Source organism: Rhinoderma darwinii, chromosome 11 (assembly GCF_050947455.1).
Source record: "Rhinoderma darwinii isolate aRhiDar2 chromosome 11, aRhiDar2.hap1, whole genome shotgun sequence".
NCBI lineage: Eukaryota > Metazoa > Chordata > Amphibia > Anura > Rhinodermatidae > Rhinoderma > Rhinoderma darwinii.
Window position 1 is genome coordinate 61525468 of NC_134697.1, and position 11704 is coordinate 61537171.

At 38.4% G+C, this 11704-nt stretch overlaps 1 protein-coding gene across 1 annotated transcript in view; it reads left to right on the plus strand.

Moving 5' to 3' along the window:
- The window catches only part of SYNPO2L (synaptopodin 2 like), an 89684-nt gene extending 78201 nt beyond the window's left edge, over window positions 1-11483 (plus strand). The window contains exon 4 of the mRNA XM_075842746.1: window positions 8422-11483. Within this exon, the coding sequence (XP_075698861.1) occupies window positions 8422-10673 (2252 nt within the window). The 3' untranslated portion in view covers window positions 10674-11483. The remainder of the gene's footprint in view (window positions 1-8421) is intronic.
- Window positions 11484-11704: the final 221 nt, after the last annotated feature.

Sequence of the window (11704 nt, forward strand, 5' to 3'; positions counted from 1 at the left end):
GGTTGATAAGCGGCCGGTGCAGCGAGCACCGATCAACGAGGCATCGTTGATCGGCGCTCGCTTGCTCCTGTCACATTGAGCTATGGATGGGGACGAGCGGTCGTTACTCCGATCACTCGTCCCCATCCATTATTATCATGTCGGCAGCGCGTCTCCCTGTTTCCACAAGGGAGATGTGCTGCCGACAACGATAAGCTTTTAGTTTTTTTAAACGACCAGAAGATGATTGAGTGTTTGCTCGTTTATCTGTTGATCGCTGCCCTTTTTATACAGGGCAATTATTGGCAACGAACGTTATATTAACGCTCGTCTGCCCGATTATCGTAATGTGTAAACCCCCCCATTATGCAGTAGCGGGCCATTATTTGAGGGAGTGTGGATAATCAGCAAAAATTATAAGATTCTGCAGCAACATTGTTCGCAATGTTACTGGGACAATATTTTACAATGGCTTTCAACATAAAAACTGCCATAACAAAACAAAGTTGAAATCTTAGAGTACCACTATATTTCTGTGCAATGTTTTAGACATTTCTTTTAGTGCAAGGATACAGTTGTATCTTTTGTCCATCTTACATTTACGGGTAAAGCGACCCTCTGGTCACGGAACAACATTTTAAATATAATGGGGTATATGCCTCGGAATGGCTGCAGAGCTTCTTAGACTGAGTCTGAGACACTCCCACTGTTCTCAGATTGGCCAAAGCTGCTCACGTGACTAGTTTTGTCCAATCCGTGAACAAAGGGAGTGTCTAAGACTCAGTCTGAGAAGCGCTGTACCCATTTTGAGGCAACACAGAGGGGACCCTAAAACAGCAGATCCATGGCACATGGGCACATCAGGAGAGCAACAGGTAATATAACTCCATATACCCTATTACATTAATATTTTTCTCCTGATATTGGAGGGTCGGTTTATCAGTGTAGGGCAGGAGGGTTATAGGCTTTTTTTTTTTATGTCTGTGTTGCACTTGCTATGCTAGTGATTGGACCTAGCATCTTTCAGCCCTTCATTGTCATCCATACCTGTTATTGGCTAAGATATGTGCCTGAAGCATTGGAGGGACAGACGAGTGTGCCTTGTCCTAACTCCTATTGTAGTGCACTTCTTTACCAAAGGCTTTAACATAAGTTTCTTCTAATTTTACTTTTAGTCAGATATAATTATAAGCACTTGCCACAAATGGACATTGGGGATGGTGGAATGTCAGAACAGGTGACTTTGCTGCACATAAAGCAGCTCATAATTAACACCCTTAACCAAGCAATAATTTACTTCTCAACAGAGGTGGAAGAATATGTGGCTAAATAATTATTTTGCCACCTGACACCCTTTACAGCCGTTATGACAGAAAATGAAAAGTCTTCTGTTGTACGTTCCATATATATGGTTGGTTCATGCTCTCTGCCACTAAGGCTGGTTTCACACCACGTTTGGGAAATCCACTGTCCTGTGTATTTTAATCAACAGTAGAATGAAACCCAGTATCCTTAGGGGATGTTACACTTCTTCGCTTCTACAAAACGTTATGTGAAACCAACCTAAACAAGAAATGTCCTTTTTATAGTCCTTGATATTCTGTGAAGTTGGTTCTTTCTAACAATCATACATTGTGGAGCAAGAGTTTCCTAGTAATATAGAACTGCCTGACGGAGCTGAATTCTGGCTTTTCCTTGACTATATCCTTAAAAACAGGAACGTTTTTAATCTTCTGAATGTAAGTTATAATGTTTCCAATCACTGACAGTAGGTAAAGCTCTTAAATAAATGAGAAGAGTATAAAACACAGAGTATGCTATAAAGTTGTCCAGCTAAGCTATATTTACATAAGGCTGTACAGCTTCTTTAAATGAGCAATTTTATAATATGTTTTACATTTCTTAGATAAGGATAGTAAAGAAATAATAAAATGGGTGCATTATTTTTCGGCTACTTTATCAATACTTTAGGAGAATATAGTACATGCCATTTTTGATAAGCTGCCTACGCCTGATAATGTCACAGCATTTAGACTGGTGAATCAGTACCTTGAAGTCACATTAATACAGTGGATATAAAAGGTCTACACAACCCTGTTGAAATGCCAGGTTTTTGTCATGTTAAAAATCAGTCCAAGATGAATCATTCCAGAACTTTTTCCACCTTTAATGGCACCTATAATCTGTACAATTGTATTGAAAAACAAACTGAAATCTTTTAGGGTGGGGGAAAAAAAAAATAAAGAACAAAAATAATGTGGTTGCATAAATATGCACACCCTTAACCCCTTAACGCACCAGGACGCACCAGTACATCCTGTATTGCAGTACTTTAAGGCACTGAGACATACTGGTGCATCCAGGCTAACAACTGTCACCCTGTCAAAGGACAAAGTGACAGAACTGCGCCATCAACTGTTTATGACAGTTGATCGGCACAGTAATACGGCAGGGGACCAATCACAGCGATCGCTGTGATTGGTCAGTCACAGCAGACTGACCAATCACAGCTCCTTGAGAACGTAACTGTATGTGATGGAGCTGGCTCAAAAGCTGAGCCAGTGCCATCACCGCTGGGTGTCGGCAGTTTATTACGGCTCCTTCCCCTCTGAGCCTTGCCGTAGGTCCAAAGAGCCGTTTATTACCACATATGGGGTATTGCCGTAATTGGGATAAATTGCTTTACAAAGGTCGGGGTGCTTTTTCTCCTTTATTCCTTGTAAAAATTAAAAATGTCCACGTTTTCTCAGAAAAAAATTAGATTTTCATTTTTACAGACTAATTCCAATAAGTTTAGCAAAAAACCTGTGGGGTCTAAATGTTAACTATACCCCCAGATAAATTTCTTGAGGGGTTTAGTTTCCAAAACGGGGTCACTTTTGGGGAGTTTCAAATGTTTTGGCACCACAAGACCTCTTCAAACCTGACATGGTGCCTAAAATATATTCTAAAAAAAGAAGGCCCCAAAATCCACTAGGTGCTTCTTTGATTCTGAGGCCGGTGCTTCAGTCCATTAGGACACTAGGGCCACATGTGTGATATTTCTAAAAACGGCAGAATCTGGGCAATAGATATTGAGTTGCGTTTCTCCGGTAAAACCTTCTGTATTGCAGGAAAAAATGTATTACAAATGAATTTTGGCAAAAAAAAATAAAAAATGAAAATAGTAATTTTCTCTTCTACTTTGCTTTAATTCCAGTGAAATGCCTAAGGGGTTAAGAAACTTTCTGAATGCTGTTTTGAATACTTTGAGGGGTGAAGTTTTTATAATGGGGTGATATATGGGGACTTTCTAAAATATAAGGCACTGAAAGCCACTTCAGAACTGAACTGGTCTCTGAAAAAATAGCCTTTTGAAATTTTCTTAAAAATGTGAGAAATTGCTGCTAAAGTTATAAGCCTTGTAACGTCCTAGAAAAAGAAAAAGACTTTTAAAAAACGATGTCTACAAAAAGTAGACATATGGTAAATAGTAACTAGTAACAATTTTACGGGGTATTACAATCTGTCTTACAAGCAAATACATTAAAATTTAGAAAAATGCTAATTTTTGCAAATTTTCTCTGACTCTTGGTGTCGTTCGCAAACAAACGCTGAGTATATCGACTAAATTTTACCACTAACATAAAGTACAATGTGTCGCGAGAAAATAGTCTCAGAATCGCTTGGATACATAAAAGCATTCCAAAGGTATTACCACATAAAGTGACACATGTTAGATTTGAAAAAACTAAGGCCAAAACAGGCAATGTCCTTAAGGGGTTAAAGTAACACTTTGTTGAATTACCCTTTGACTTTATGACAGCATTCAGTCTTTTTGCGTAGGAGTCTATCAGCATGGCACATCTTGACTTGGCAATTGTTGCCCACTCGTCCCTGCAAAAGCGCTCCAAATCTGTCAGATTGCGAGGGCATCTCCTGTGTACAGCCCTCTTCAGGTCACCCCACAGATTTTCAATGGGATTCAGGTCTGGATTTTGGCTGGGTCACTCAAATACTGATCTTCTTCTGATGAAGCCGTTCTTTGTTGATTTGGAGGTGTGCTTTGGGTCGTTGTCATACTGAAAGGTAAAATTCCTATGCATCTTCAGCTTTTTAGCAGAGGCTGCAGGTTTTGTGCCAATATTGCCTGATATTTGGAACTGTTCATAATTCCCTCCATCTTGAGTAAAGCCCCAGTCCCAGTCAATGAAAAACAGCCCCAAAGTATAATGCTGCCTCCACCATGCTTCACTGTGTGTATGGTGTTCTTTGGTGATGTGCAGTGTTGGCTTTGCGCCAAACATACCTTTTGGAATTATGGCTAAAAAGTTTAACCTTTGTCTCATCAGACCATAACACATTTTCCCAGACTTGATGTAGGTCTTTGCAAAACATAGCCGGGCTTGGACGTTTTTCTTTGTTAGAAAAGGCTTCCATCTTGCCACCCTACCCCACAGCCCAGACATATGAAGAATACGGGAGATTGTTGTCACATGCACTAGACAACCAGCACATGCCAGAAAGACCTGCAGCTCCTTTAATGTTGCTGCAGGCCTCTTGGTAGCCTCCAGGACCAATTTTAATTTTGTCTTGTCATCAAGTTTTGAGGGACATCCAGTTCTTGGTAATCTCACTGTTGGGCCAAATGTAATCCACTTCTTGATGACCGTCTTCACTGTGTTCCATGGTATATATAATGCCTTGGATATTCATTGGTACCCTTCTCCTGACTGATGCCTTTCAACAATCAGATCCCTTTGATGTGTTGTAAGCTCTTTATGGATCATGGCTTTTGCTGTCACATGCAACAAAGAAAATGTGAGGAAAATCCTAATAGAACAGTTGAACTTGATATGGGGTTACCCAGAATTACTTTAAATAATGCCAGCTGTGTACTGACTACTATTTAACATGAGTTTAAATGTGATTGGCTAATTCTGAATACAACCACATCCCCAATTATAAGAGGGTGCTCACACTTATGCAACCACATTATTGTAGTTTTGTTATTTTTATTTTTCCCCTCTAAATGATTACAGTTTGTTTTTCAATGGAATTGTACAGATTATGGGTCACATTAAAGGTGGAAAAAGTTCTGAAATGATTCATCTTGTACTGTTTTTTTGACATGACAAAAACCTGGCATTTTAACAAGGAGTGTATAGATGTTTTATATCCACTGTACATATTATGTACATGTTGGTTGGTCCAAACTCATAGTTTGTATCAGGGTTGCCCATAGACTTTCTGGGCCCTCAACAACAATTTGAGCAAACTCCTTTCCCTTATGCAGTTAGGGGCATTCCCTGAAATCTGACCTATAAGGGAAGGAAGAGTACATGAGGATGGCTTAGAAGTTAATACTGAATGCTGATGTGGCTTAAGAGTGAATGGTGAATCTTCCTACAATGGCTTAATGTTTATTGATAATACCCCTTGTAGACTAGGGTGGCTTAGGGGGTTAATATATTTTTTTATCCCCGGTGGTCTATGGTACTTTAGAGGTTAATGGCAATATCTGTTGTTTAGAGTCCCTTCGTGGTTTTTCCATAAAATAAAGAAAATACCAGCATTCTCATGGTTTAGGGTAGAGAAGGGACTAATTCCTACCCGGTGTCCTATTAGCTAGTATAACGGCTCCACTTCTTGCCTTGTACTGATCATAGAGATCAGTGCAAGAAAGGGGACAGAGATGACTGTGTGGCTATGTTGATAAGGAAGTGATCTGGGGGAATGGCTCTGCTATGCCCCTCTCAACTCTTAGAACCCTGATGAAATTCCACTCCACTTTACCCCCCTCTTTTGGGCAGCCCTACCAAGTTTGTACAACTCCTAAATGTCTCCTCTGTAAGTTGCAGACTATATTACACTACATTTAAACTATGTGTAAAACGAAATACACTTATCGTCTAAATAAAAAACTAAATCTCAATGCGAATGTGTCCTTTGACAGGTTCCTTTTGTCATGCTTGAGTAAGCCAGGATGAGTATTGATTTTTCCATCAGGATCTTTATGGATAAGAAAGGCATTTTAATTGCATTGACCTCATGTTTCCAGACTGGAATACATATCATTGTTTCACACCTAATGTAATGGGGAAAGAGGGGGGGGGAGGGGCATGAAAAATCGCGTCTGGCAGAAAATATTTCTTTCTAACTCAACCACAGGCAAAGAAGAACATTTCTGAAGTGACAGGTGACAATGTCCATAGCCTGGTCCAGTGATAAGCCTGGGCACATAAAAATAGACTCTATGATCTCATCAGCTTCTGAGACCCAGTGAATCTAGCAGCTATGCCAGGGGAGACAAAAGTGGGGACTTAAAAAGGCTTGCAGAAAGGGCAGCAGAGAGCTGGAGAGATTTTCCTACTTTGGGTTGGCTCCAGCTTGGAGTACATTTGTCCCTTGTCGTCTCTATATGGAACATTGTGACTCTAATGGTGTATATGTCATGCCTGATTCACCGGTATCTTCCTACCACAGCACAGATAATCTCTATGCAGGTAATTCACATCTGCTGGTAACCAATGTCATACTTTCTTCTGTTCACTTGTTATTTGTGTCTACATTCTCTATGTCTAGGGAATCCTATATAATATTATATCACCAAAGAAAGATATCTTGGTTTTTTTCTCAGTGATCTGTTCTATTTACTGTCAGTGTTAAGTGATCAGCTTGACAATTTGAAGAGCTTTGTAGGACAAGTGTAGGTAAAGTGGACAGACCAGCTTCATTGATATTAACACCTCCCTGGATACTTTTTGTTTCATTGTGCTTGTCAGTAAACATTCATTCTTTGTTAAAAGTAAGCTACAGATTTTAGAATCTGCCTTGACTATGAAAGTTTAAACAATTAGTAAAAGGAAAAAAGCTAACAATCATTATACAAAATATCCAAAATCACAACATAAAGTAGAATACTGTAGTAGTCAAAACAATGTTCAATTACTGAACTTTTACGTGATGTTTTCCATGGTAAGACTGTAATGAAGTATATCAAGACAGAACATGTCCATAATGTTCTGCTACAGAATTTCTACACTTCTTTTAAATAATATAGTTACTCTGGTGGTGATTTTAATATTCGAAAATCCGTATGTTGTCACTTGTGATAATTGTTATCTGAAACTTTTTGGAAAAGCTTTTTTTTTTTTTAAATAAATCTTAAATTGTACATAATTTGATGATTTGTTATAGTAAATTTCTCTCTCCTGCCAATTGCACTGAAGCCAAAGGTTGTTGTTTTTATGAGTTAATGGGAAAAAAGACAAAAAGTGGCAAAATATTTCACAGTATATTTCGTTTGGAATATTTATTTCTAAATGAAAAATATATCTACTATCCTATAATTTTTAAACAATTTACATTTTTCTACATGTATACAGTCTTTAATATATACAACTATTGCTTATGCTCATTTCTAAGATGTAATTATGGACATGTTTTATGTCTGATGATATTTTTCTTGATATATTTCGTTCATACACTGTTTAGAAACAAAAAATACATAATTTGTAATCTGAATACAGAATAAAATTTTGTAGGTGTCTACATGCACACGTATATGCCGTGATTTTGTTATACATCAAACCTGTTTCTTTTTCAAATGCTGTGTGGCGCTGCTCTTGAGGAGATATGTTAGTATTGACTAACCTTGATTTTAAGACACATGTACTGAATCTTTTACGTATGCTATGAGTAAGAACAATCTTGTTCGAAACGCATAAGCTGTAACACGCTAAACCTGTGCCCTCCTTGGATTTTTAAGATGAACAAATAAAGCTCTTTTTATATTTTATGGATGTGCTGAGGAACTTCCTTCTTTCCTACGTTGTTTTTTTATTTTGAATTTATAAAATGCCCACATGCAGGGTATTTTCTATGCAGTAATAGACAAACATCAAACAGTGGAGACATCATAAAAGAATAATTGTTGGAATATACAAGATTATAATATATGAATATATAAAATATGAATATAATTTCCATGGTAATGAGTTCACTTTAATCAACTTCTGCATTAAGGATGATGTGCAAAGTCCCAGTTGACCAGTTTCATATGTCACAAATTATTATTGCGTTGCTCATCGTTATATGATATAAATACTTCATACCATTCCCACTTTAGTAATGTCAAGTATTGGCAGTTGTAGAAGGACACTTGAATAGCAGGATATAGCGGTAGTGCAGTTACACAAAGGACACAAAGCCATACATGTTCCAAATCTGCCACTTCTCAATTATATTGTAGGTATTAATGTATTTTCACAAACCCTTACAAAATTTGTATAACTGCCCGCATCAGTTTTATTGATTTACAGAAGACGCTAATTTGAAAACATAGATTGAATTCAAAAGTTTTCTCTCTCTATCTATACCTGAGATTATAGTATAAAATATCTATGTAACAATTGCTGCTAGATTAAACCTTATGATTGTTATGTTTCCTTTCTTTTGCAGAACTTAATCGTGGTGAGAGTGGGCAGGAAAAAAACGTTAAAGAGGCAAGAACCAAATGTAGAACAATTGCATCCCTGTTAACCGATGCTCCAAATCCTCACTCAAAGGGTGTTCTTATGTTTAAGAAGAGACGACAGAGAGCAAAGAAATATACACTTGTCAGTTACGGAAGTGTAGACGAAGATCGCTATAACGAAGACGAAGACGGGGTCCTTCCGACAAGTGAATCAGAATTTGATGAAGAGGGCTTTTCTGATGCCCGTAGCCTAACAAATAATTCAGATTGGGACAGCACCTATATGGATATTGAAAAGCCAAAAACGGAACATGACTCACAGGAAGAAAAAGGTCTGAGTGAGGCATCTGGAAAGGGTGCAGCATTATTTGAATTGCAAAGGCAGAAGTCTGAACAGGTGGCTGACAGTGTTCCCCCACAAAATCTGCAAGAGCATCAAAAAACTCCAATTGCTCCTCCTCGGAAATCAATTGCTAATGGAAATGTTATTCACACAGTTAATTATGATAAAAGCCAAGAAACACATGGTTTAGAGAATACCAAGGTGACAAGTACACAAATATCACTAGCCCCTGCTCATTCTCAAGATTTAGAATCTTGTGGTTCTGGAAATTTCATCTTCAACAGGTCAGCAAGACCATTTACTCCAGGTCAAGTTGGACAGCGGACAATGGCTTCTTCGGTAGTGTTCAAGCCCTCCTCGCCAAAAAAACTTGAAAGCTTTACTGTTCAAAATGTTGCTCCAACTCCATACACCACATTTACAACTGATACACCTGCAAGTCCACAAAAAAATCCTGTAAGTTCCGTTGCATCCCTTTATATTCCAGCACCAGGGAGGACTGTGTCATCACCAGCAACCCAATACTATGAGAATCATAAAGAGAACCTCTCAGCTCCAACAACACCACGGACTACTACTGCTTCCATATATCTTTCCTCTCCTTCTCGTTCATCAGGGCCTTATACTGTTACTTCCCAGCCAAATATATTAGAATCTACTCCAGTGACTCCATTAACATCTACAGTGTCTCAGTTTATTAGCCCAGCACCCATTACACATTCTTATATCTCACCAGTTACTCAAGTAAACCAGTCGCCAGAGTCTGTAAATTCAAGAGAGCAGAGGATTGCTGTTCCTATAGGACGCACTGGCATCCTAAATGAAGCGCGAAGGAGAGGTGGCAAGAAACAGATGTTTGTCAAAAAAGAGGAGAAGAAGTATTTGCCAAACCCAGAGCTCTTGACGATGGTCAAGAATATAGATGAGAAACCCAAACAGGAGCAACATGGAGCAGGTTTTGAATCTGGCCCAGAAGAAGACTTCCTCAGCTTAGGAGCCGAAGCATGTAATTTTATGCAATCTTCAGCAAGAAAATTTAAAGTTCCTCCTCCCGTGGCACCAAAACCTAATTTTAAAACAACATCAGAACAACTTGTAAATGGAAACCAGGATCTGCCTCAGTTGAAGGGTAAAGGAGCAGAATTGTTTGCAAAACGACAAAGTCGTATGGACAAATTTGTAGTTGACTCAGACCGGAGAGCTAGCTCTAGGCCTAACTCAAGGCCAAGAACACCTTCACCAACACCATCTCTACCCCCATGTTGGAAATATTCGTCTAATATTCGTGCACCACCTCCAATAGGATATAATCCACTGGTTTCCCCATTCTATCCATTAGCTGCATCGAAATCTCAAGGTGGCAAAGCAGATAGCAAAGTTAAAAAAGGTGCGACTGGAAAACCACGAATGCAAGCCATAGATTTTATGCGCCACCAACCTTACCAGCTAAATTCAGCCATGTTCTGCTTTGGGGACTCTTCTAATAGTCAGGATACTCAAAAAATAAATTCTACTCTAACTAGACACGTTCCTGTTAAAACTGCTAGAGCTCATGAGATTAAGCGCTTCTCAACTCCAACTCCAACGTCTTCTTCAGTCAACATGACTCCTACAGTGTTAACTCCTAGATCTGCAACAACACTTGCAGAACCAGTTTGGAGAACCGATGCATCATGCCAGCCTATGCCAACCAATGTTTCGGGGCCTGCACCTTTTTACACTATCCAGGAGGCTCCACAGAGGAATCATGATTATTCAGTCCTTAGTCCGATTAACTCAGTTTCCTCCCCTAGATCATCGATGTCTAGAATCCAGGTGCCGAAGCCGAGATTCTCTGCAGCAAAAACAGGAATGCAGGCTAATATATGGAGACCAGCCAAAGTTCACTTCTGATCTTGGAAATATAGCTACAATGTTATCTACCAGTTGTGGAAAACGCTCTTGTGATTACTGTTGGCTTAGCTATTTATCAATTTGTGTGTATAATCATCATCCTTATATTTTCCCCAGACTGTAATTGAAAGAAAAAAAACTAAGCAAAATGGACTATGAGAGAAGAGTATGGTTTGCCTCTTGATGAATTAAGGATGGATGACTGAGGATGACATATGGAAAGAAAGCAATATTCAATGGAATAATTAACGGATAAACTTTTGAGGCAAGAATGGCTTAAATATTCAGAATGTAAAAGAAATGTAATATAAGCATCACTGAAAGGAGCAAGCATACAAAGATGGACAATGCATCAATGGTGGTAAAAGATTGGTGCAGTAAAAAGACCTAAGGGACCTTGAATGTGGGATCTGCTTTATATTGTACCACCTTCATACTTGTATTGAGATTTAACCAAGACATATATGTACCCGAGTACAGAATTATATCTCTTTACCCACATTAATGAGATGTATGCAGTTTTTCTTTGGCGCTATTGGAAGACGTGGAATGTTAATTTACAGGAAATATTCTGGACTATATTACAATCAGCCATATTGCAATGTGGATGTACACTGATTGTTTGCTTCTTGTAAACCACAGTTACAATGAGAACTGCATGTTCATTTTCTTCCTATGCTGTGAGCATGCCTATTTGACACAGTTTCTGCACCACAATTTTGTGTTATACTGTATTCACAAAATATGTAGTGTAAATTTGTGTACAAAATGTGTATTTTTTATCCCCAAAAATGTCTCCTTTAGACTTATGTGCACTCTAATTTGAAGTTAATTTATTAGCTGTATTTGATATTCCCACTTATTTTAATGTTGAGGGAAACACTAAATATTTTATTTAGTCTGACTTTTGTAACACAGCTTTTAAGCATCATGTATTTGAAGTGATATACTTAGTTAAAATAAATCCACAGTAAATGAATTAATGCCAGATCTTCTTTATTTGCACCAATATTAGCCCCTGAGTTCTGCAA